We start from the raw sequence: 27,851 nt of genomic DNA, 5'->3' as shown, positions 1-27,851 counted from the left end.
GCTGGATAAAGTTTTTGTAAGGATAATTTTATATATTCTATCTACAATGTAGATGTACACAATTTATTTTTTAAGTGACGGGTACACTTAAAGCTTTGTTAGCAAGTGTAAATGGATGACACCACTTAAAATGATGATAATAATAATAAATTATTAAAATCACTAAATAATCTGATCTTAGGACCAACTTGAGGAATCATACTTTTAAAGTTCAATCGGTAAGAAGGTTTCCGATTTCTTTGCATTCATGAGTAAATGTTAAGGGATAGTTTGCAGGCATAAACCCTTGTCATTCATCATGCATAACAGTGTCTGCAAAATGAGACTACAATACATGAAGGCTCTGAACTTATTAATGTAAAGCCAGAATTTGGCAGATCTAGGCTCTGCTCAAGGCTTTGGGAATTGTGGTAAAGTTGTAAATTTGGAGTCTGCGCTTGCAGACTGGCAGTATGATATATCTTTGCGTGTGAACACACACTGTATGGTAGTATGATGTGACCATTCTCCCATGGTGACTTGTTCATAAACTTCTACAACTTCTCATGTAAACCACCGAACCAAACACACGAGCCTGCTTTTCATTAAACTGTGAACCCTGGCTCCAGGCAGGGAATGGTGTCTGTGATAATCGGGTCGGTGTCCCGAAGCCCGACACGAGTTGAAACTTCTAAGCAGCGAAGAGAACCAGGAGAGCCAAGAGACTCCAAGGATATCTGAGATAATCACGTCAGTCTCCTCAAGCAGGATATGATATAAGTTTTAAACTTATTAGCTTGTAGGCAGCTTAAGAAAACTCATCGGACTGGGCGATGATTTGAGAGGATTTGCATGTAAATTAATGTGTTAATTATCTTCCAATATGAACGCATTCTTGCCAAGTAACATGACCTTTTTCACATGGCTGCCTACAAGTTCATACACCCCTGAAACTAAAGGAACCAGCCTTGTTTTCATTAAATCGAGAGCACAGACTCCAGAGGCGTCTGTGATAATCAGGTCATCGTCCTCAAGTTAACGAACAAGATGAAAACTTCTATCTTGTAGCCGAGAGACTCCCAGTGGTTTCACTTCATATTCAAGGGAGGGGTAACGCATGATCATGTGACGAGGCGAAAATGACCCCCTATTTGCTGACATCCAAGCACAGCTTCTGGAAATTATGACCCTTTTTGCCTAATACAGCGCTTCTTAAAGGCTTGACCATGGTCTTGACCGTGGTCTTGACCGTAGGGCATGTCAATCCAGATCACTGTGGGGCTCTGCTTTTTGTAACAAATTAAATTAGATCAGATATTGACCTAAACAAGCCATACGCTATTCAATATATTATACAAGTGTTATTAATTAAAAATTTAGGATAAGACTGTCAGAGTGTGAAAGAAAATTGAGTACTGTTTGGGTCATGTCTGGCTTTCCAGATTCCAGCAATTAACAGTATGGTGATTTTAATACCATACAGGTAGTTTGCATACGACTATAATTTGTGCACAGTTCCACAAATTATAGCTCAAAGTCAGTTAGCTTTCGAAAACAATGGAAAGAAGAAGATAAAGTTATCTAGTGAATAATGATGACATTGTATTTGGAGGTGGGTGAAATTTTCAACCATAGTGCGAACACCCCATCAACATGTAGTGACACCACCCAGGGTAGCCTTCAGGCATCCAAGGAGGCGGGTGAGGAGAAGGATGAAACATAAAACTGACCCTTCAACGTTTTTTTGTCAGGTATGGATTGGAGAAATATGTCATATACAGCCTGAAACCTCCCAAAAGTGTGCACTCCGAAGACCGAGACAACACTTGTAAGCAACTTTGACAAGGATAAGTTTCTGAAATTAGGCTACTTTCATTCCAATTTTCGATGGCAGGGAGTAGTTTTTAAAACTCTAAACACTGATGCAGGGTCACCTTTCATGAGCATGGAATCTCTCAGATTGAAACTACATGTGTATTGTATAATGGGTACAGACAAAACATAGATTATTATGACTATTATTGAAAATAAAATCTTATAATCAGTTTCTTTTTTTTTGTGCTCACGTTATGATAGTGCGGTATGGTATGTAATCCTGTAGGATTTTTTTGCCAAAGTTGATTTTTTGTTGTTGCTGTTTTGGCTTCAAAAGGGTCCCAATTGGCCAAAAATGATGGGGTTCAAATTTTCAGACTCCTCCTTCATTTCCAGGGGGGGTCCATATTGGGCGCCAAAATGCATATAATGCGCAATAGGTAAATTTGGTGTCTTCGGAAAAATTTGAACCCCATCAATTTCTGATAGCTTGGACCCCAATGAATCCAAAAATGCAAAAAAATAAAAAATTGACATTGGCACAAAAATCCTACGGAAGCTGTTTCAGTGACATACCGTACCACACTATGATATTGAAGTCTAGGAGAAGCTAACGTTTAAAAAATTGCAAATAAGGAAGCAGTTTTGTGCAGAGATCAAAGCCGAAAATATGGGTAAATTTTGTGGCAAATTGGGAGGACACAGTATCGGCCAAAAGGGTAGGAGGTTAGAGTAACATGCTGGGTGATAACTCCCAAATCAGGAATGGTGATAAATGTATCTCTGCCCTTTCACCTTGACCTCTGCACCTGGAAATCTACAAATGAATTTTGTTGCATGTTAAATGGCCCCATGATGCACACTCCTGTTTGATATTAATTTTGTACGTATTTCAAAGTTGTGTTTCTCATTGAAAAATCTTGAGAAACAAAATAAATGACCTGGATCTCATCTTAAGAGTTGTGAACTTGTGATTGATCCAAATCAAGCTGAAATCCTCCAATCAATCGCAAGTTTGCAGTCTCCTATCTCTACATGTACGTAGATAAATTGCAATAAATATTAACTCTTTATAAGATGGGGCCCTGGATTAGTTTCTCATCAGGCCTGTCCTCATCAGCTCGAGATTGCCAAATAGCCTGCTTTTCTGATTTGGGAAATGATCCTGAAGTCACAAATCGCGTCTTCTTCAGCTCGAGGCTTGACCTCGAAACTTGAAACTCAATATTTTGCTCAGCATTTGCGCATAGTGCAGATCTTCGGGCTGGTGAAGACACATCGGACAAATAGTGGGACATCTTGCAAACTAGCCCAAGATATCTTGGGATGATGAAGACGCAAATCAACTGGATAATGTGCCATCGGGATAGTTCAAATAGCGGGATATTTGGCAATCTTGAGCTGATGAAAACAGGCCCGTCAACATCCCTGACCGTAAGTACTGCAGCATCCAAACTCACCTTGATCCCTCGTGGCATCCAGCTTGGTGACCTTGTCGGACAGCTTGTCGATGCGATCCTGCAGGGTGTTGGCCCTCCCAGAGAGGAACATGGCCTCCCTGTACAGCTCGCCAAAGATATCCTCTGCATGCTTGCCCAAGTTGCTCAGCTGACGGATGATGCTGGCCAGCGTGTAGTTGGTGACGCACTCCAACTCATTCTGGATCTCCGAGCCGATGTCCACTCGGCTGACCAGGACAGGCTCGACCTCACGCTTGATCAACGGCATCGCGGTTCGGTCATCTCAATGCTAACCTGTGGCAGATAATAATAATAATAATAGATCACATTTATAACGCGCCTCATACACTGTTTCTACATGTAGGTGCTGTTGTGCTGTTGTCCCAGCAGCCATTAAGCGAAGCAATGTCCTTTAAGCAATAAAAGCCGGGACGACAGCACAACGATTACACAATATTATTCAGTACAAAATTACATCAGTATGTTACGCTATGTTACGTTACAAAATTACAGTTTGTTACAGATGGCAGAAAATGAAGGATGAATAAAAGTAGTACACATGTGTATGAATTCTTTTATAGAGAAAGAAGCATAGAGGTCTCCTCGCTAACTTTTTTTAAAGGGGTACAAACTGAACCTTTGAGATTCCAAACGCAGATAATGCGGAAATTTTTTATTCCTAAGTGTACAAGACCATATACCCCTGGCGTGGGTATGAAGCATTACAGTACATCTCACATCATCAAATTCCTGTGAAAGGATAAGCCACGGATGGCTCAAGTGACACAAAATACTTCCAACATGATATAAATGGATATTGCATGACGTCAAATGGGACATCCTGGATATACCCAGTTTGATGTCTCCATTCAAAGCTAACGGTAGTATCGGATATCGCCACTACAGCAACGTACAGCTTCTGCCAAATTTTGATACTCTTTGAGGGAGTTGTTTCATGTGAATACACTCTCCTCCTATTGACAAAGATTACTGCTAATTCATAAATTATAGCAAATGGTTAATTTAATTGTTCATTATTCCAATTTTTAACCAATGTGAGATTTTTAAGCCGATATGAAAATGTCATAACGACCAGATCAGTATAGCGAAGGAATGATTTCCTCAAATCAGTTTGAATGTTTCACCTACCCGGTACTCATACAAGGTGTATCGGTATACTGACAGAGCTTTAATAGACTATATGTAAATGTACATTAACTATACACGTTCTGTATGTACATGTACCCATATTTAATGGAATACACAAGCATATACATTATCAACACAGAAGATTTTACATGAATAACCGTTGTCTTTGGTAACAATTGTGCAACCCATTTGGCATGATTTGGCACATTTTTCTTGATTTCCTTTTGATTTATCTAAACAGAAAGTTTATTTCATACCATAAATACATTTTTTTTTTATTACCGGTACATGTAGAGAGGGTTATGGATATGGTTGTTGAACTTTGAAAGTGAAACTTAAATTTAGAAAGCCGATGTTGATCTTATTTTTTTACAGTACATACATGTGATGACGTATGTACATACTTTGGTATGGACTGCTAAATTATAATTTAAAAAATGTTTATTCTAAAATTGATAGACTAAATCAAGAATACATGTAAATATTTATATTAAAAAAAATTCCCCCCCTCTAATTTTACATCTAGTGAAAGAATTTTTGAGGGCATAAATCACATACCAAAGTATCTAAGTCCAAGTCTTGAATATAACTTAAGTTTACAATGTATAACTTTTTTTCTTCAACAATGATCTATCAAAAATGTAAATTCTGTAGATTTGTGATGTCCCTTGAGAGACCAATGGTGAGAGCAACCAGTGGCATGAATGGCCTGCCATACCTTAACTCCAACTTAAGTCAATCTAAATCTTTGTTAAACACCCCAGTTTTTTTTAACCATTTCTGGATATTTTGCATAAAATGTGTTTTTGTAACGAATCCCATATGAATGGTTGCACAAGTCAATTTCACGCTCATTAAATGTCTGCTCAAGAATTGCTCTCTAGCCCAGTGTTAAGTGTTGAGTGTTAATTCATGCGAGTGATTTAAATCCATTTTGCTCCTCCCCAATTAGATAATAGCCAAAAGCTTCAAAATATTACATTAGGACTGTCCTCATCAGACCAAAGTTGCAAAATAACCCGCTATTACAACTAGCCCGATCTCAAGTTAGCCAACTAATTTGCTCGCAGTCGCAATTAGTGGGCTATTCGGTCAAGAAAATATCCAGAGAAATCTTGGTCTTGTTTCCAAAATAGCCTGCTGTTTGGGAAATAGCAGGCTAATTAGGCATGAGATATTTATTATTGCTGTCGTTCCGATGCAGGATCCCGCATGGAACGCTCGGCGCTGATTTGGTACGCGCACTTTGCCTGACTGCTGTCTCCAAATATAATTGTTAAATTGAAATCGTCGCGACGCAAGAGGACGAATTTGGTACGCGCACTTTGCCTGACTGCAAGTCTCCAAATTTAATTATTAAATTGAAATCATCGCGACGCAGGAGGACGAATGTCAATGCGCACATGCGCAGCAATCATAAAAGGATGCGCTAGCTGAAGATACAAGTGAGCCGCTAGTACTCGCTAGCCACGTTGGCTAGCTCCGCGCATGGTGTAATATAGGCGCAAGCCGAATGGAGTGAGCGAGCTAGCTAGCGTTGGAATTGCAGAGCAATGTGATTGAGATGATTCCTGATTAGTTTCAATTCCAAGCAAAAGATCGATGGGTTTTACAATAGAAAAGTTTATTTGCTCACAATTTAATTTCAAGCTATAGATCTAAGTATGCAAAATATAGATTGCTTGGGTTTTATCAACACATTCCATGATAAATCTAACCTCAATTCTGTCCACGACCTCGTGTAAAAAAGACGTATCGGCACGTAAATCTTGACCCATTAAAATCTAAACCTTTGTTTATGTTTGGCTGAGAGGTATATTGCGCAATTCTGAACTGGAGTTCTATTTTGAGATTTGAATGAGAGGAGACAAAATGCCGCCCATTTGAACATGTGAACTTTGTTTGAACAAAGGCCCTGCGCGCAATTCCTTGGGTGTTGATAAACAAACATGAGGAAAGATGGAGACAAGAGAGAGGGAGAGGGAGAGGAAGGGGTACACTTGGAAGATGGAGGGAGGGAGGGAGCGAGAAAATAGATTGATGGGGGAAGTCTACGAGAGTCAAAATTGGGACAGATGTGAAAATCAATTGTTAATAAAGACGATAAAGTATCAAGTTATTTATTTAATACCTAATGATTCTTTTTATAAAATAATTCTAATCGTAATAATGCGAAACTAATCTTGTCTAGAGTCATTTCGAGCTCATCGATCTATTCGCGGCGTAGGCCTATTTTGTTGCTTGTTTGTGTGGTTGTGATGTGCCTGTTTGAAATAGGCCCTACTTATCATGTTTATTTTTTCGTAAATTGAAGCAATGATACAAATATTTGATTCTAAAATTCAGCAATTTTATTTAAATTTTTTATGATCGATACGATTGAGGAGTCATTAGTTCGCAATGCTCAGATCACGATACCAGTCATGATAGCGAATTATCTCAGTCGTGATTTTAGAATTAGATCCCTTTTCTGCAGTATTTTAATGAATAGTCGAATATGGATCTCTGTTTAGTGACAATAAGTATTCATTAAATTATTAGAGAAAGAAGACGATTCATTGTACCTTTCTCGACACCCAATCCTTGCCTGAATTTAGTCCCCCCCCCCCCCTCCCTCCCGCGCAGAAGCTTTGACATTTAATTACATTATTAGTGAAAGAAGACGATTCGTTGTTCCGATCTTGACTCTTAATCCTTGTCTGAATTCAGCCCCCCCCCCCCACCTCCCTCTCGCGCAGAAGCTTTGACATTTAATTACATTATTAGTGAAAGAAGACGATTCGTTGTTCCGATCTTGACTCTTAGTCCTTGTCTGAATGCAGACCCCCCCCCCCCCTCCCGCGCGGAAACTTTGACATGTCATTAAATTATTAGAGAAAGAAGACGATTCGTTGTAGCGTTCTCGACTCTCAATCCTTGTCTGAATTCAGTTCCCCCACCCCCCCCCCCTCCAGCTTGGAAGCGTTAACATTTCATTAAATTATTAGAGAAAGAAGACAGATTCATATAACCATTCTCGACTCTTAATCCTTGTCTGAATTCACCCCCCCCCCCCCCCCGTCCCGCGCGGAAGCATGACATTTCCTTAAATTACTAGAGAAAGAAGACGATTCGTTGTACCTTTCTCGACTATTAATTCAGTCCCCCCCCCCCCCCCCCCTCCAGGGCGAAGCGTGGAAGCTTTGATATTCATTAAATTACTAGAGAAAGAAGACGATTCGTTATACCGTTCTCGATTATTAATCTTTGCCTGAATTTAGTTCCTGCCCCCCCCCCCCCTCCAGGGCGAAGCGTGGAAGCTTTTACATTTAATTAAATTATTAGAGAAAGAAGACGATTCGTTGTAGCGTTCTCGACTATTAATCCTTGTCTGAATTCAGTCCCCCCCCCCCCCCCTCCAGCTCGGAAGCTTTAACATTACATTTAATTATTAGAGAAAGAAGACGATTCGTTGTAGCGTTCTTGACTCTTAATCCTTGTCTGAATTCAGCCCGCCCCCCCCCCCCCAGTCCCGCGTGGAGGCTTTGACATTAATTATTAGAGAAAGAAGACGATTCGTTGTACCCTTCTTGACTCTTAATCCTTGTCTGAAATCAGTACCCCCCCCCCCCCCCCCCCGTCCCGCGCGGAAGCTTTGACGTTTTATTAAATTATTAGAGAAAGAAGACGATTCATTGTACGGTTCTTGACTCTTAATCCTTGTCTGAATTCAGTTTCCCCCCCCCCCCCCTCCAGCTTGGAAGCGTTAACATTTCATTAAATTATTAGAGAAAGAAGACGATTCGTTGTACTGTTCTCGATTATTAATCTTTGTCTGAATTCTGTCCCCCCCCCCCCCTCCAGGGTGAAGCGTGGAAGCTTTTACATTTTCATTAAATATTATTAGAGTAAGAAGATGATTCGTTGTACCGTTCTCGACTCTTAATCCTTGTCTGAATTCAACCCCCCCCCCCCTCCATCGCGGAAGCTTTGACATTTCATTTAATTATTAAAGAAAGAAGACGATTCGTTGTAGCGTTCTCGACTCTCAATCCTTGTCTGAATTCAGTCCCCCCCCCCCCCCTCCAGCTTGGAAGCGTTAACATTTCATTAAATTATTAGAGAAAGAAGACGATTCATTGTACCGTTCTTGACTCTTAATCCTTGTCTGAAATCAGTACCCCCCCCCCCCGTCCCGCGCGGAAGCTTTGACGTTTTATTAAATTATTAGAGAAAGAAGACGATTCATTGTACGGTTCTTGACTCTTAATCCTTGTCTGAATTCAGTTCCCCCCCCCCCCTCCAGCTTGGAAGCGTTAACATTTCATTAAATTATTAGAGAAAGAAGACGATTCGTTGTATTGTTCTCGATTATTAATCTTTGTCTGAATTCTGTCCCCCCCCCCCCCCCCCCCCTCCAGGGTGAAGCGTGGAAGCTTTTACATTTTCATTAAATATTATTAGAGTAAGAAGATGATTCGTTGTACCGTTCTCGACAATAAATCCTTGTCTGAATTCAGTCCCCCCCCCCCCCTCCTGCACAGAAGCTTTGACATTCCATTAAATTATTAGAGAAAGAAGACGATCCGTTGTAGCGTTCTTGACTCTTAATCCTTGTCTGAATTTAACCCCCCCCCCCCTCCATCGCGGAAGCTTTGACATTTCATTTAATTATTAGAGAAAGAAGACGATTCGTTGTAGCGTTCTCGACTCTCAATCCTTGTCTGAATTCAGTCCCCCCCCCCCCCCCTCCAGCTTGGAAGCGTTAACATTTCATTAAATTATTAGAGAAAGAAGACGATTCGTTGTACCGTTCTCGATTATTAATCTTTGTCTGAATTCTGCCCCCCCCCCCCCTCCAGGGCGAAGCGTGGAAGCTTTTACATTTTCATTAAATTATTAGAGTAAGAAGATGATTCGTTGTACCGTTCTCGACAATATTAATCCTTGTCTGAATTCAGTCCCCCCCCCCCCCTCCCGCACAGAAGCTTTGACATTTCATTAAATTAGAAGACGATCCGTTGTAGCGTTCTCGACTTTTAATCCTTGTCTGAATTCAGTTCCCCCCCCCCCCCCCCTCAAGCGCGGAAGCTTTAACATTTCATTTAATTATTTGAGAAAGAAGACGATTCGTTGTAGCGTTCTCGACTCTTAATCCTTGTCTGAATTCAGTCCCCCCCCCCCCCCCCTCGCCCCGCGCGGAAGCTTTGACATTTCCTTAAATTATTAGAGAAAGAAGACGATTCGTTTACATTTATCGACTCTTTCTCCTTGTCTGAATTCAGTGACCCTCCCCCCCCCCCCACTCCAGCGCGAAGCGTGGAAGCTCTGACATTTCATTAAATTATTAGAGTAAGAAGTTGATTTGTTGGACCGTTCTCGACAATTAATCCTTGTCTGAATTCAGTCCCCCCCCCCCCCCCTCCCGATGAGAAGCTTTTGACATTTCATTAAATTATTAGAGAAAGAAGACGATCTGTTGTAGCCGCTTCTCGACTTTTAATCCCTATCTAAATTCAGACCCGTCCCTCCAGCGCGAAAGCTTTAACATTTCATTAAATTATTAGAGAAAGAAGACGATTCGTTTTACCGTTCTCGATGATTAATCCTTGTCTGAATTCAGTGACCCCCCCCCCCCCCCCCCCTCCAGCGCGAAGCGTGGAAGCTCTGACATTTCATTAAATTATTAGGGTAAGAAGTTGATTCGATTACATTTATCGACTCTTAATACTTGTCTGAATTCAGTACCCCCCCCCCCCCCCCCCTCCCGCGCGGAAGCTTTGACATTTCAATAAATTGTAAAAGACGGTTCGTTGTACCTCCTCGACTATTAATCCTTGCCTGAATTCTCTATCTTTAAAACTTAAAAAAAAAGTTATTTTTCGGATTTTGAAAGAATGTTTGGTTGTCCCAAGGACTATCAAAATTCAATATGTATAAATTTCTTCATTTTGTGTACCAGGTTCTACATTCACTGCTGCAAATTTAAGAAAGAGAAACCAAATTTTCATGGTCTTATATTTTGGATAAAAATTAAGTCTAAATCTGAATATGTAATTGCAGCCAAATATGGCAAGTTAAGCCTCCATTTTAAAAAGTTTATATTTGAGTTGTAGTGGACTATATGATGTTTTTGTCATTTCACATTCTTGTACATGATTGTAAACAGCCAGTTGGCTTTCATGTTATGTTTGAGTTCCCAATAAAAAAAATATAAAAAATAAAAAATAAAAAATCCTTGTCTGAATTCAGTTCCCCCGCCCCCGATCGCAAAAAGTCTCCATGTTCGACAAGAAATCATGGCCTATCGGAATGGCCAACAGACTCTTGGGTGTAATTCCTTGTTTATTAGATGAACTAGTTGTAGACAAAATGATAGTAATTATGAATTTGGATTTGCCAAATTGTCATCATAGCTGTGTGCTTTTAACTCGCCCCTTTGAGGTTACGTCAAAAATATAAAATTCGCATACCTGTATAAAAAGGTCATGACTTAAAATATATATTTATATGAAAGGATTCCAAAAATTGCGAAAGAAAAAGAAAAAAGAGGTTGAACATATATGGTGGCGACTTTTGATTGAAAATATTTCACATCAAAATCCCCCCCCCCCCCCCCCCCCTCCCTGGATGGCTCTTTGCTGGAAGAAATTTGTCGCATACCACTCCACGCACAGAGCAAGAAGTTCAAGCAATGGCATGGCCTAATACTTGTAGGCAATCTCATTGTCATAAAAGTAAGAGGGGTTACAGCATGGAGATATAAGAAGAGATCTCCATGGTTACAGTACGTGATTACATTTCCCAGACATGTTTTGACAGTTCTTATCTAAGATATATGACACGCCCCAGCCAGCAGAAACCAAGAAGTTACAGGGCTTGTATAGTCTGCCAATTCAGACTTCATACCACTTGGAATACCTCAGGAGAATAAATGACAACTAAAAACAAACAAACATTTGCTTTCAAAAAATAAACTTGCAAATTATTATTTAGCCAATGAGAAGACCTTTTTCGAGTCGAAGACAGTTTCATTATGATTTGGATATACAGTAGCACTCCGATAAACTTTTAAAGAAATTAGTCTCAAAGCTGATTATCGATTGGCACAGGCTTGCAATTAACACCGCCCACCAACCTGCACCAACGTACGCCCAAGCAGTGTGTTGGACATGAGCTGAGCACATGGTTTTTTGTGTGTGTGGATATAGCGTTGGGTTCAGTTGTGATGACCTAGAAATTCTATCATAACTCCGTCATGGTGTTCGGATGTAGATTTAGTAGAAATTATTTTGTCGCGTTTATAACCAACGCACAGTTGTAGCAAGGTAACTTCTTGGTTGTAGTGGAAATTATTTTAACTCTGTCATGCTTTAATATCAAAAACGCAGAATTTGTAGTAGAAGTTTTTTAAACTCCGTCATGTTTATAAAAAAAAACACGGTCTTAGAAGAAATAATTTTAAACTCTGTCATGTTTAAAAACAATCAGATACCGGTAGTTGTAGTAGAAATTATTTTAACTCCATGATCAATCATGTTTATAAACAAATGCATATTTGTAGTAGAAATTATTTTTAAATGTCATGTTTCTAAACAAATTACACACATGCAATTGTGGTAGAAATTATATTAACTCCGTGAGGCTTATAAACAAACTCACAGAATTTGTAGTAGAAGTTAAAACTCTGTCATGTTTATAAACAAACACACGTTTAGAATAATTATTTTTTTTAACTCCGTCATGTTTAAAAACAACCAAACAACATAGTAGAAATTATTTTAACTCCGTCATGTTTTTAAACTAACGCACGATGGTACGTAGAAATTATTTGTAAATGTCATGTTTTAATTATAAACAAATTACACACATGCAATTGTGGTAGAAATTATATTAACTCCATGATACTCATAAACAAACGCACATAATTTGTAGTAGAAGTTATTTAAACTCCGTCGTGTAATATAAACAAACACACGGTCTTAGAAGAAATTATTTTAAACTCCGTCATGTTTAAAAACAACCAAACAGTTGTAGTAGAAATTATTTTAACTCCGTCATTTTTATTAACAAACGCACGATTGTACGTAGAAATTATTTGTAAATGTTATGTTTATAAACACACGCACAGCTGTGGTAGAAGTTATGTTAACTCCGACTTGTTTATAATATAGAAATGTCAATGTCGGGACACTCGATATATAATTTTGAGTCGTGCGCATGTACAGTGTACCGACTTAAACGCTTGCCAGCGCTGCGCGTATATTTATTAAATCAATTCATCCTACTGCAGTCGGACGATTATCACGCCGTCGCGTTCCAGGGGTGATAGTGAGCACTAAAAAAAAAATAGGTTTTTTTTTGTTTTCCCCTCAACCGCGCCCCCCTTGAGTAAAAAAAAAAAAAAAGGATTCGCGGGGAAAAAATGGCATTTAACATTCCCCCCTTTCGAGTAAGAAAATTGGGACAAAATTGGGGAAAAAATAGGGCAAGATTGGGAAGAATAGAGAAAATAAGAGGGAAATCGGGAAAATCAGGATAAAATAGAGAAGAAAAAAAAAATTGGTAAAAAAAAAAAAAAAAAAAAAAAAAAAAAAAATCTGGATTTTTTTTTTTTTTTTTTTTTTTTAAATCGGGAAAAAAAAAAATCGGGAAAAAATCGGGAAAAATAAAAAAAATCGGGAAACCGATTTAAATCGGGTTTTTATCAGGCCTGGCGTTCTGGCGCAGTGTTGTATAATATTTGTACTCCTGTCACTGATCATTGCGCCGATCGTTCTGGAGCGCGCATTGCAGGATCCTGCATCGGAACGACAGCAATAATAAATATCTCATGCCTTAGCGGTTGTCCGAGCTAGTTGGTGATGAGCGTCTCGGTATTGTGAAGACGCAATTTCGAGCTTCAGGAAAATATCCAGAGTCTGAAAATAGTGGGTTATTTTGCAACTTCGGTCTGATGAGGACAGGCCTATCGAGTTTATGTTGAGCCACTGGCCAAATCGCATGTAGTGCTACAGTAGTTTGCTGTCGTAATGTGTAACAGAGAGTCTGTGCTAGGAAACTATAGAGAGGCAGTAGTCCTTACGACCCATACAGTAGCATTTCCTGACAAAGTCAGAGAATGACAAAGTGTGGTTCCACTCAAGACTTTGCGGAACTGTGTTTAAGTGTCATATTACAGTCTGTGCCTGCAGACTACTAACATGTTCAATGTATGTTGCACAGCAGGCCTAATTAGCATCGATACTGACTATCATTCTGGGTTAATTATACAGTATTTAAAAATATCATGTAACATACTTAAATAGCAATAATTTGTTTCATTTTGGAACACTGTACAGCCTTAATGCCTGCAACAAGGGATTTAGTTTCACCCATAAATGGACAATGATTTAGAAAGGAAAGATGACAACAGGATGCTTGTCACAAACACAGGACATGTTTGTACTATCAATATATTATAGGGCATATGCTTCACAATATAGTGGTTTCAGAAATCTAGGTCTATATCTATACATACATTTTTGTTCTCCCTTATTTCTTTTTATCTCTCACATTTTGTGCAAAAAAGTATTTTAGTTTATAGTGCGGAGCCATTTTTGTCAGTGGCGTAGCATGGGTCTATCTATCGGGGATGAACTGAAACAATGGGGGAGGGTTGCAGCAGTGTAACTCCAACAATAAATGATACTACTGTAACACTACCACTAATATTTTCTTGCTTTTAAAATATTTATTTTTCTCCACCACTTATAACAATTCCCAATGGTGCGTGTAGAGGTTTATATTAGTGTCTCCTTTTGTTTTGGGCTGTAGTATGCACCTACAATGTATCATACTCAGTCTCAGACTGAAGACTTCATAATAGAGATCCTATGCTGTCTATACAGCCTCAACTCGAGTGCACGGTATAGATCGTATAATGAACTCATTTGCATGCATCATTTATATACTGAGTGACATTCAATGTCAACTGTACATGCCCACGACACCTCTGTTCTTTAATTTGAAAACCTTTAAATATTTGATGGAGGATGACTTGCATGGTATAATCGCGTTAGCCCACAGCTAAACTCAATACCCGTTAAATCCTGGCAACGGGGAAGTCTGACCTAACTAGAACACTCAACCAGCGCAGCCAAACTTTAAACACTTACTGTAAGTCCAACGTTGTTTCATCCAACGTCTTCTAGTTCTAGAGTACATCTTTTGACAGTTTCCTACTCACTGGTTTTATGCTCATTATTAAAGTCTTTTATCTACAGTGTATCAAAACTTTCATAGCAAATTTTATGAAAAGGGCCAGTCCAAGCCCCAAACTGATTTTCAAAAGATTTTCTCCTTGGGGTTTGGAGCAAAATAATAAAGGGATAGTGTATCGCTGTGCACCAGCTCTTTGTTGACATTTTGTTTGTTCCAATTGTCTTTTGGTTTTGGTCTTGGTTTAGTTTTCATTATTGCTTTTTTTAATTCATTATTGATAGAGTATTCTTTATAGTTTAATAGACCCTTCAGCGGAGGCAAATCGACATCAAGACTTGGACAACTGCTGCAGGCCGGCGAGCTGTATGGAGAACAGCTGTAATATGAAAGTAAAGACAGCTACTACTCAGTACTTGTATAATAATAGAACTTTATTCATATCATTGTCGAGGATAACAGAGCCAATGTGGAAAGCAGTTTTGTATTAACTTACATGTACAGTGCTAACCAGTAAAAATAAAACTCTCGTACCACAAAAAGTCACTCTAAAAGCAATCTGAGTAATAAATGTGTACATATACATCATGTACAGTAGTGACATCCCAAGTTACCACAGCTGTACTTCCATCAATTTCAACTGATTGACACGTCGTCGAGGCACGAACTAGGAATCTAGAATATGGGGGCACAATGTGTACTCTGATAACAAATAGAATTGATTTCCCTCGCGCTCCATCAATAAATCATAACGAATGTGCGTGTTATGATTGCATTACCTCAATACAAATTCAATTGCTGTACAGGTATATACACCCTGTACAGTATACAGGTATCCTACGCTAGTACGCTATATGAGCACATGTACAGGTCATATGAATAAAAGTTTGAACGCATCGTGATGGCCTGGCAATAAGGATTTTGAATGGCGCACTGAGAGTCTGAGATATTGTTGAAATCGTTTAAATGAAATTGTAAATATGACTTCCAGCCTAGCAACTTCCAATAAAACTCTGGAATGTGAGAAAAATCAATGTTTTTTTCTTGCAGTGTTAATGCTGCTAGCATGTATCTCATGATCTCAATTAGGTACCTGCCTAGACATCAATACGACTGCCTGAATATCCATTCACAATCCATCCACACGCTCAAAACTGGTCTTCGCTAAATTCCAATTTACTGTACGTGTATTACGTGTAACCAACATGTAGGCTTACATGTGGTATCATTTACCTGTAGGATTTTAAAAAGACGACAAAATTTGAATTTCTATAAAAATGATATGTAAACTATTAAATATCAATCCACACATCCGGTATTCACTATACAAATGTACTGTACGCCTACATGTACATGTATGTGTAAATATGGGCTTTCAAGAGGTAATTCACGCATCTATTGTTGTGGTATCCTGGATAAAGGATGATTTGGGGGAATTTCTCCTTGCTGCAAGCATGACTCAGCTCAGGCCAGCTACATGTAGGGCACATCTGATGACATGTTGTGTATCTGGTTCAATGCAACCATTGCTACCTTATTGTTTACTCAGTAGATGTGTAATGTGTATGTACATCGTGCCATGTACAAATGGACAGAAATATGAAGTGTACAAAAAGATAATTTATTCAAGCTCTCTCTCTCTCTCTGTCTCTATCTTTCTCTGTGTCTCTGTCTCTGAGTCTCCTCCTAGACCTAATGTACATGTACATGTAGGCCTACAGTACAGTTACACTCGAGTCTTGGTCATACATGTACTATTATTATTTTTCCTCAATGACATCTTGCAATATCTTCTTTTTAAAGTTCTTTACATGTATCTGTTTTGTCCTGATTCGACACGATCACCTCTCTGTTTCTACCTCAATTCTCCAAAGAAGGTCTAACATGTACAGCAAATGTACATGTAGGTGTGAAATAAAAACATCATGAACAAGATGAATGCCAATGCTTCTCCAATATGCCTCTGCCCAGTACGTACATGTACATGTATGTGCACAGATCAATGATCAAGGGAGCATAAAGTGCTTTTATGCTTTTCAAGTTGTCGTGGCAACAAGCTATTTTTTCTGGCATTTTGCTAAACACTTTATATGTGACCCTGTGACCTGTGACTTCTTACATCCAAAATCTATCCAGCTCATCCTTGAATGCTCATACATACTTGGATCAAAATTTGGCTAAAATCAAGTTATCGCCGCCGCCGTATCAAAAAGCAGGATGGATGGACGGACAGACAACCCAAAAACTTTGGTGGAAGAGGAATACAGTGTACCTGAATACGGTACTGTAAATGACTTATCATTATGGCATTAGGCAAAGATCAATATATTATTTCATCATAACAGAGAGCAGTGACCAAACTCACTTATGATGCCAGCTCATTGGCTATGTTTCGATCACTGTCTCTCTCATGTTACTCTATTCTGCTGTTGTGTTTGTTCATTGTCACCTTTCTTTTCTCAGTCCCCTACCTCCTTTACAAATACAAGGTCTTGTCAGCGTTTCTCCTGTTCTCATTCACTATCTCACCATCCATGGACATGAGGGTATGTCTCATCCAGTACAATGTACAAAGTACATCTGGGGAGTGTTTCACAAAGACTAAGATCAACTTTAAGTTGGACTTAACTATAGCAGGCCATTCATGCCACTGGTTGCTCTCACCATTATGATCTTTAGATAATATTTTCCCCTTCAATAATGAATTATCAAAAAACATATATTCTGTAGATTTGGGACCATGATTTGTACGTCCCTTGAGATACCAATGCCAGTAAACGGTGAGAGCAAACAGTGGCATGAATGGCCTGCCATATTTAAGTCCAACTTAAAGTTGATCTTCGTTGTTTTTGTGTAAACACTCCCCTGGTTGTACTATTGTCATCAATGGGTGAATAATAAGGTGTGTTTTGCTGCAATGTTTGAACAGTGAGTCAGGCCACCTGAGCAATATACAGTGCATGTAATTCAACTGTATTGAACTTGATTCATCAATCATCAATAAATAAATGGATCTAAATTACATAGGGTACATGTTGACACTACAGTGTATTAGTCTAATGTTCTTCAATGGCGTACATTTTCACGAAAAGGTTATTCATCATCAGCCAGTCGGCAGCCCTTGCGAAAAGTGCTTATTTTACAAAACATGTATTCATGTCCAAAATGCCCCTGAAATACATAATGAGTTAGAGGGATATGGCAAAAACTGTTGGTAAGAACTGTTTCTGTTGACGGATTAAAGAGTTTACTAACGAAAAACATGTTTCATAAATACATGTGTGCAGATGGACCATTGTATAAATATTTACGATGATGTAATGTACAGTGACTGTATATTGGGTGAAAACATAATGGAATTTTAAAATAATACATTGACCTTTGATGGTATACAATGTAACTTAATACTCCAAAATCTAATCAGATCATCATCCTATGGTGGTACAAACTAATCACCAAGTTTCATATCTCAAGTGATTCTTGAGATATAGCGTTAACGAAAAACGCTGGACGGACGGACAGACACCCGAAAACTAAGCGAAAACATACATGTTTTCCTCTGGCACCACCTTTGGTGGGCAAAGGCATACAAGTGCAAAAGATTGGTATTCGTTTTTGCGTTTAAACTCTTCATTATTTAGTTCATTTACAATCAGCCATTGGGCCTTAAAGGTAAAGACCAGTATTGGAAACGCCCCAATTTCAAAAAATGAAATGGAAGCTCTCATTACCAATCATGTGAAAGAATATGTTTTGACTAATACATGATGATAAAAAATTTGCCGGGAAACCGCCTACTAATTCATATATTTGGTAAATTTGTTTCTCTCATGGTCTGTGAGAGATATAAGGTAGTCCCATATACATCTTTCTGTGTATAGTGCTTGTAACTTTACGAAGAATGGGCCAAATTTCTTATCATTTTGATGATTCCAGAACCTTGCAGATGCTAGATGCTACATGTAGATGATCAACCTTTTCTGATCGATTGCACAACGTTTCTTTCACAATGCAATCGCATGACCATAACTGGTCTTTACCTTTAAAGGTATAGACCAGTTTTGGTAAAATGCCCCCCTCTCAAAAAATGAAATGGAAGCTCATATTACCAATCATGTGAAAGAATATGTTTTGACTATGGCTGCGTTCATGCTTAAATTTTGAAGGCAGAATGAGCGATCTGAAACGCTCATCGTAAACGCTCATCGTGATCGCAGTTCCACGATGTAGTGTTCATGCTTACTTCTCTGGCTCCCCCAGGCAATTCTCAGTGTGTGGCCTTAATTGGTCTTCCAGCTGGATTCGCAAACCTTCACTGTGCATGCTACGTAGACCCACTAGAGGTCAGTGCGTTGACCCCATTTAAACGCGTTTACAAATTGTAAACGCATCTTTTTGTGAGTTTACGATCGGCGATCGTGATCGCCGTTTTTCGGTGATTCTACAAAAGTGAGCATGAACGCAAGCGTGTTTTAAACTAAACGCGTAACAGATGCCTGATTCTGGCCGTCAAAATCAAGCATGAACGCGCCCATAGATGATACAAATTTTCCCCGGAAACCGCCTACTATTTGATATATTTGGTAAATTATTATATCTATTCAGTCCGAATAGATATAATAATTTATTGCGTAGTCCCATACACATCTTTCTGTGTACAGTGCTTGTAACTTTACCAAGACTGGGTCAAATTTCTTATCATTTTGATGATTCCAGAACCTTCCAGTACACACCAATACTTATGCTAGATGATCAACCTTTTCTTATCGATTCCACGTTTCTTTCACAATGCAATTGCATGTCCAGAACTGGTCTTTATCTTTAAAGTTCATTCACCCAAGACATGTACGATACCAACAGGGAAAGAAACTAGTAATTACATTTCAATCTGGCGTAAGCACATCAAAACTGTTTTAAAAGGATTAAATGGGATTAAATAAGAATTAACCATTGCAATCAGCATGTCATCATCTAGCTCATTTCCTGGTCATTTGGCTTTACAAGGGTTATGATGTAATTAATTTCCTGGAGCATGTACTGTACAGTATGGTGGCCACTTCTGGGGGGGGGGGGGGGGGGGGGTGGGTGCATCCTTTTGCTTTGCCTGAATACAGGAGAGGGATTATCAAAGTGGCCATTGGGCAACTAATGAGGTTTTGATTTGATTTGATTAATTATAAGATAAAGAACTTGCGATAAAGTGACAAAATAGACTTGCATAATTCAATCCTATCTAATGCTGCAATGAAATCAAAGATTTCTCAGTGGCACACTGTGTCCATTTTGAAAAACTCTTAATAAAGAAATCAACAGACAAAATTGTTCAAAATGTCCATGCTACTGGAAATGGCCATTCAATGTGTGCAGTAGTTAGAGAATGTGTGGGAGATGTGAGCCTCTCTGGTATGCCTGTATGCACTAGTCTGCAGGCACAGGCTTTTATAGGCGCGTCTTTATCATCTCGAGATTGCCAAATAGCCTGCTATTTGGGAAATAATCCCGAAGTAACAAATCGCATCTTCACTATCTCGAGATTCGACCTCGAAACTCGAAACTCGACCTTGAGAAATTAGCTCGAGATATTTTGCTCAGCGTTAGCGTGTATTGCGAATCTCCGGTCTAGTGAAGACGCACGGGACAAATAGCTGGATATTTTGCAAACTATCCCAAAATATCTTGGGATATTATCCCGACCAACTATCCAGCTAATTTGCTACTTCGGTCTAATGAAGACGCAAATTAGCTGGATAGTTTGCGATCGGGATAGTTCAAATAGCTGGATATTTGGCAATCTCGAGATAGTGAAGACGGGCCTAATGAGACACAATTCATAAAGCCTTGAGCTGAGCGTACAGTAAATGTAGCTCTGTGACAAAAAGACAGTTATCCTCTAATTAGACTCTTTTCTATGAATGTTTGTCAGTGAAAGCAAAATCAGCAGTGTACGTACAAACATTTGTAAAGACTATAGGGTTCGTACACATGTACATGTACAAGACATGAAAGTCACAAAACACAGCAGAGGCGCAGAGCAACTACTGTACAACATGTAAAGACAGGTGACCCAGAAATAGGTTCCTTCCTTTCCAGGGCTCCAAGAGGTGACAATTGAGGTAGAACCTATGCCATGAATATTTATCAAACTGTCACTGTTTACAGCCGCCCTGTCCCCAGCTATGCAATTTGATGAATTCCTCCAAATGGAGACACTTGCAAATGCAAGACAGTCCCCAACAAGGGTGACTTGTGGGTGCAGATGGCTATTTATTTCCAACTTGGTTGGGGCCTACCTAGTGGGGGTAATTTTTGCAGAAATTGTGTAACAAGCTCGCTCTCATTTGTACAAAATTGACACACAGTGTTACATGTAACTCTCACTACAGCCCCATTTACACTGCAGAAAAAAACAATTTGAAAAACTCTCGTTTGTTTTTAATTATTATTTGCACTACTGGAAAAACCCATTAAAAATCCATACTAAAATACTTTCAGTCAATGTTACTTGAAGAATTTGAATAATGGGTACAGGTAAACCCACATGAAGTGAATGTACTTGTAGGAGCTGTAATTCTTTATCATAAATGAAAAAGCAAAATAGTGGTCTCATTCTGTTTCACTACACATTTTTACCAATTGTTTTTAACTCTGAAGAAGAAAAAAATACAGACAAGTAGGACCAACACAGGCTTTTAACTTGATTGGCAAGCAGCCTACACATATAAATGTAAAGAAAACAATCAAGGTATGTACATTTCCATGTTTAAAATCAAAAGATTAAAACTTTTGGAAACTTCAAATAACTGATAAATCATCATGTCTGTGTATCTGAACAGAAGGGCGTGTGCAACATGCTGTTGTCTCAACCTCCTTGCGGTGGTTCCTAAGGAGGCCCAGAGAGGTACTGACAGCTAAGCGTTTCCTTGTTGAAGCCTGTTTTGACGGTTACCATTACAACTTCATCGTCATTCGAATCTAAATTGCAATGTGATACGGGGCTCGCTCTGAGGCACGCTGCATGCAGGGATGAAAGACTAGCTGGGATGGGGCCTGCTGAACACACAGACACATGTGCAGCATGTAGCTTGTAGTTGCTAGAGCTACATGTGAGACCCAGTTCAGACAAGAAGTAACGCCTGATGCAGGTTGAACCAGAGGTTTATGATGTAAGCAAGGCAATACACTAGAGTGCATGTACCTGACAAGCATCTACAATGTAAAACACAAATGTGCAACACATTCATGTACTAGCTTGTAGTTGCTTGAGCTGGCTAAGAGTAAGACCAAGTTCACATGAGAAGTAGCGCCTGGTGCGGGTTGAACCCGATGTGTGTCTGTGGCATGATGGCATGATGTAAAGTACCTGTAAAGCAGGGACATTACATTACTGTGCATGTAAAGTACATGTACTTGGCCAACGCCTACTAAACACATATACCTGTAGACAGATGTTGAATAGTTTACATAGTTTACAGAACTTTACTTCAAAACAAACCCTTCTCACATGTGAAAGGGACATGTCTGGGGTGCGATGTCCGATGTGCTTGCGGAACACAAACACATGTGCAGCACATACATTTATTGCGTGTACAGTAGTACATGTACAGTTGTATGCTTAAAACGCTCAGACCTTGTTCACATGAGCAGTCAAGGCTAGTGCGAATTAATCCAGAGCCTGACCATCTGAGGCTGGCTGTAAAGCCATGTAAACACGCAAGGTCACACACACGTACAGTACATGTGCAGCACAGACTTGCAATTAATAATGCAGTGCTTTAGAAGATGGAGCGAATGGGCGAATACTGGAATACTGAAACTATGCATTTTAGAGCATCCTACAGCCAAAATGTTTAACGTACAAATTATGGCATGTATTGAATTTTTTTTAAATGGAGAGGCTGCAGCCTCAACAGCCCAGCGCCCCCTCCCCCTCCTCCTCTCCCCCTGTTCCACGGACCATGATACACTGTATGCAGTACGTGTAGCTCGTTAGTTACCCATGCAAAATGCAGAATGCCTTCCTAAACTCTCCCTCCTGCCTCTGGTTTAACCCCACAAACACCGTCTTTGGACAACATCCATTGAACAGGGCACACAAAAAATGAAAACGGCATCCAATGGGTTAAGCATGCATTTCCTAAACAGGAAATCGTAGCCGAACCAACCCAGCACAGCAAGCGAGGTGACAATTGTATTCATTTGGGCTCAGGAAATGGATGCAAATTCAATTTCATTGCACACTCCTGATTCAAGGACTCTGGCATTTTTTGCCTTTTCCTATTCTAACTGTCATTCTACACCTACAATGTACACAGAGTAGTACAAGCACATGTATGTAAATCTATTTGTAGTTTGTGTACGTCTATTTGTAAATGTGGATGGACCTTCAATGTGCATTGTACACTACACTACCAGCAAATATTTGCTCTCATTTCTCATTATACAATGTACAAATGTACATGTACATGTACTGTATATTATTTTGTTTTTGATTTTGTATTTGTCTGTTTGTCTACTGTTCCTGTACTGTATTACATTTGTTGTGGTATTTTTTACTGTTCTTTTGTTTGTGACCCCGCCTCTTGCCAGTTGATGAGGATATATTTCTCTTCTTCTAGCAGAGGACCTGGGTAATTTAAATGTACTGTCTGTTATTTTGAAACATGACATGTAAAGAATGTGTCAAACTTCATGTTCCAAACTACATGTATATATGTTTCAAACAGTAAACATTAAAAAAATAACTCCAATGTTGAATTTAAATCAAATTTCTCTTCCAAACTTCAAATCATGGGTTTCATTTTAGTTTTATTGACGGTGTCCCTTTTCACAACTTTTTGTCCTTTAAATCCTTCTTATAACTTCTTCTCGTTGTATACTAAAGTTGTCAATGCATTACTACCGGTAACTCTTATATACTTTTTTGCTGTATCCTTCTATTCCAATCTATTAAGTAATACATCTAATTTACGCTGTACAGTTAACTTCTCACTTGAACATGTATTTTTGATGTCTATTTCAAATACCTTTTGTATTTCCTTTACGTAACATGTTGTATTTAATGTACCGCTATCTTCTATCTGTCTGCCTGCTGCACTTCTCAGTGCTGAAAAAAAATAATTATACAAAAAAGGGGAAAACAAATAAGCTTAAAAAAAAGTTTATTTTTAGCATTAAAAAAAGCTTATAAAGACAAATTTGATTTCTAACTTAGATCTTGTTGCCACAGAAAATCAAGTTTCCTTTATTTTGTTTTGGTACACACTAATAACAACACTTGTAAAGCAATTAACTGTAATTGGATCTAAGGCTACATTGTAGATCTAACAGCAACTAACAGTTAGAACTACTTTAGACCAAAAGCTTATATCTCTTATATTGACGGTTGTTCTGCAGAAACCACGACTGGTTCCACTGACCACCTATTTATCTACCGTATTTGCCGGCGTAAAGGCCGCAGTATTTTTGGAAGAGAAAATATTAAAACGTTGGGGTGCGGCCTTTGCGGCAAAAGAGTAATTAAAAAAAAATTGCAAGTCAAAACCAAGAAAAACAGCACAGATTTGTACATATGGGACTACAATAACTATACCACTATGGAACAGGACATTTCCACACATCTTACCGACAATTTTATCTTTCATTGTTGGCATGAAGACGAAAATAACCTTCCTAAAACAACATCTGCCGATAGATCTTGCTCTAAGTTAGTGCCAATGCATTGATAAAAAGCAAAAGAAGGGACCGTTACGGAGCTGCCGCGACCGCAATTGCACATCCAGCCGAAGTCGCACTGGGTCTATTTTCTGATCTTTGTATCCATTTCATGCAATTTTGCATTACACCGTACATTGTGGTAGGGGTATACAACATATCGAATACCAAATCTGCCTGCGATCACTTTTTAGCTAAACTTTCGGTAATTTATAAGAATATTGATGAATTTGGTATCAGTTTGTAAAAAAAAATAGTGTTCTACAAGAAAATTATGATTATTTTGTTTGGTCCGTTTTTTTTTTTTCCTTTCGTTTTTTCTTTCCCTCTTTGAAATGTCAAAGTTGGGTGTGCGGCATACGTGGTGCTGTGGCCTTATCGCCGGCAAATACAGTATACAGAGTCAGAGATGGAGAGCTTGTCTGTGCTAATGTGCTTCATACTACACGTACATTACATGTACATGTACATGCAACCCTGTAGGTTGGGGACTTGATTTTTCTTTTCTTTGATTTGATTTTTTCCTTTTTTTTATCCGATCATTTTCATCCAGAATTTATTTTCTGATTTCACCTAATCGGTCGATGATCTGCCCTCCCATCAAATCATTGGTTTAATACAGGGTTATCTACATGCACATGTGTAGAACTGTTGAAGATCTACATTACCTAGCCTTAATCAGCACCCATACTCCAGCGTGAAGAGTGATCTAAACAAAACCTGAAATGCGTTCGTAATCACCCTTTCCAGCACCAGAGAAACCTTGTACACTGGCTAACCCTGTAAGTTGGGGCTCTGATCGGATCGGAAGACCCTCACACCTTTGATCGGTATCGGATCTGAAGATCGACCAAAAAAAATTCATGGCTGGGATTATTTTGTCATTTGGAGTTGTTGTAGACCATGTTTGTTGATATTTAGTGCCTTTTCATGACTTTGAAATTAATAATATTGGTCTAAGAGAAGAGGCAAAACATGCGGGCCACCATCTTGGATTACAATGTAGGCATGCATTATAATCCAAGATGGGGGCCCGCATTTAAAAAAAATCATCATCATCAGGAACGTGTGGAAGGTAAGCAAATCTTTAACACTCCTCTATAAAATTTTTAATTCTTGTCATTTCTTGACCGATTTCAAAGTGCTTTGGCCTTTGTAATGATGAGCAATTGGGGCGCTGGTCCGAGAAAGAGGATCGTCCGCATAACCGAGGATATCCTCGTAAACAGGGACAAATTGCTTCCCCAAAATTAAGGATCATCCGCATTTTCGCAGACTTTTTTTCATCGTCGCTCTGTGTCTTTCAAGTTCTCCAACTGTGCGCTGGTGATGTGAAAAATGGATTTTGTTTACGAAAATAACCCCAGTTCACCTCTCCTTAATATGGTTGTCCATCTTCTCAGGGATTTATCGCTCATAATGTGAAAATCTCTGTACAGAGTCTGCACCTAAAGTGCATCAAGAAAATCATCACGGAATCCGTTTTTCGCATCGCCAACGCGCGGATCAGAAATATGCAATGTCTGCAAAATTCTGGACGACTTATTTTAGCGCACGCGTCTGTCCACGTTTACGAAGACGATCCTCGTTTATGCAGACGATCCTTTTTCTTGGACAAGCGCCTCTACTGACTAGCACTGACTGGTCTGCAGGCCAGTGACAAATCATGACACTGACAGTGTTACCATCCGATATTCTGTGTATGGGGCAAAGGTTGGGTGTCAGTTTATTATGAACAACTCCCAATGCCATAGACAGAGTCCAGACGGTTATTTAATTTGATGTCAAATTCTAACATAGCTTTCTCTAGACCGAAAGCTTCAGTCTCTATAATCGTCGGTTGTTCCACTGAGACTACGTCTGGCTCCACTAGACCTCCGGTTATAGAGACTGAACGACTGCCTATGCCAGCCTGTGTTGAACTTATTCCGCTAGATTTTAGCCGCTAGGCCCCTCCCACAAACTTGCCACGGCCGTATTGTTATGCCCCCAAAATCCCCCAAAATGTCATTTTACCTCGTTCATTTCCAATTTTAAATTAGGCCTAGGCTATAATACATCGGTTCCACTTACTAACTTTATTGATATAATCCGTTTAATGGTCCCTTTTAAGGAAATTATCGGTCAAAATCGACATCCATGTTGAAAATCTTGCAAGCCGTGTTAAACTCTCGCTGCCGTCAATCTCATCCCTTCTAGTCTACGCCGAAGGCAAAATGATTATGAAGGAAAAAACTGTGATAACGCCATTACGAACGTGTAGATGGCGCACAGTTTATCCTTCATAATCATTTTGCCTTCGGCGTAGACTAGAAGGGATGAGATTGACGGCAGCGAGAGTTTAACACGGCTTGCAAGATTTTCAACATGGATGTCGATTTTGACCGATAATTTCCTTAAAAGGGACCATTAAACGGATTATATCAATAAAGTTAGTAAGTGGAACCGATGTATTATAGCCTAGGCCTAATTTAAAATTGGAAATGAACGAGGTAAAATGACATTTTGGGGGATTTTGGGGGCATAACAATACGGCCGTGGCAAGTTTGTGGGAGGGGCCTAGCGGCTAAAATCTAGCGGAATAAGTTCAACACAGGCTGGCATAGGCAGTCGTTCAGTCTCTATAACCGGAGGTCTAGTGGAGCCAGACGTAGTCTCAGTGGAACAACCGACGATTATAGAGACTGAAGCTTTCGGTCTAAGCTTTCTCATACTTCTGGCTCTGCGCTCAATAGCAATGATCAGGTACATGTAGCACACAGAAATCCTCTAAAAGGCTCTACGCCTATATATTTACTCGACTTATTATAGAATCTAGGCCTAGGAAATAGTTCTGATATTGATAGTGGACGTGGGAGCTGCAACTAGCTGCTTACTGCTAGCTGCTTACTGCTAGCTGTCGATATCGCGCACGGCCCGCGCCCGGTACGTGTGCTGAAACAGCGGGGATTGGGTCAATACGAACATCGCTGACTGGATTCCAAATTAACATTTTATTTTAACGTAAAATTAACAACAAATTAAGTTTTAAAAACGTACCATAAAGTGATAGTCTTCCGTTGTAGGCAGTCTCTAAATATCTCAAAATGCACAGAGAAATCCAAACAAGCTCTGGTATGCTCCTAAGGTTACACACCCAATTCAGGCGGAAATAAGCGATGAGTTTGCCCCTGTCGTATATGGTAGATGGTTTATGTAGAGTACATGTATAATGCATTTAGCATGGCGGTCAACACTAAACATGCTTCGTCAGAGAGGGCAGCATGTACATATATTTCACATATTGCATAGAAATCATATTTTATCTCTACAGTGCGTTAAACAAAAAGTTTACCCCCGGGAGTTTACCCAACTTTGGTAGCTTTTAAATCCTTATGACCTATCACTATGTGACCTTGAAGTCTATTTCATGATGAAGAGTAACTTGTTTTCTGTCGAGAATGTCATTAAGGAAGTTATTGAGGGTGTCACTTAGGGCGTCATGTTGGCTTTACAATTAGGCCTACTTTTTTTTACTGGCCTGAAAATATTACTGCTGTACTTTTGTTTGTTTGTTTG

At 39.2% G+C, this 27,851-nt stretch overlaps 1 protein-coding gene across 1 annotated transcript in view; it reads right to left on the bottom strand.

Annotated features, from left to right (window-relative positions):
* The window catches only part of LOC584545 (wiskott-Aldrich syndrome protein family member 3), a 44,094-nt gene extending 16,622 nt beyond the window's left edge, over positions 1-27,472 (bottom strand). The window contains exons 1-2 of the mRNA XM_030994116.1: positions 27,333-27,472; positions 3,255-3,548 (exon numbers count right to left, since the gene is read on the bottom strand). Of these exons, the coding sequence (XP_030849976.1) occupies positions 3,255-3,522 (268 nt within the window). The 5' untranslated portion in view covers positions 3,523-3,548; positions 27,333-27,472. The remainder of the gene's footprint in view (positions 1-3,254; positions 3,549-27,332) is intronic.
* Between the last annotated feature and the right edge of the window lie 379 nt (positions 27,473-27,851).

Source organism: Strongylocentrotus purpuratus, unplaced genomic scaffold (genome assembly GCF_000002235.5).
Source record: "Strongylocentrotus purpuratus isolate Spur 01 unplaced genomic scaffold, Spur_5.0 spur5_scaffold_21, whole genome shotgun sequence".
Classification (NCBI taxonomy): Eukaryota; Metazoa; Echinodermata; class Echinoidea; order Camarodonta; family Strongylocentrotidae; genus Strongylocentrotus; species Strongylocentrotus purpuratus.
The sequence above is the reverse complement of the archived record's forward strand: the minus strand, read 5'-3'. Positions and strand labels throughout refer to the sequence as shown.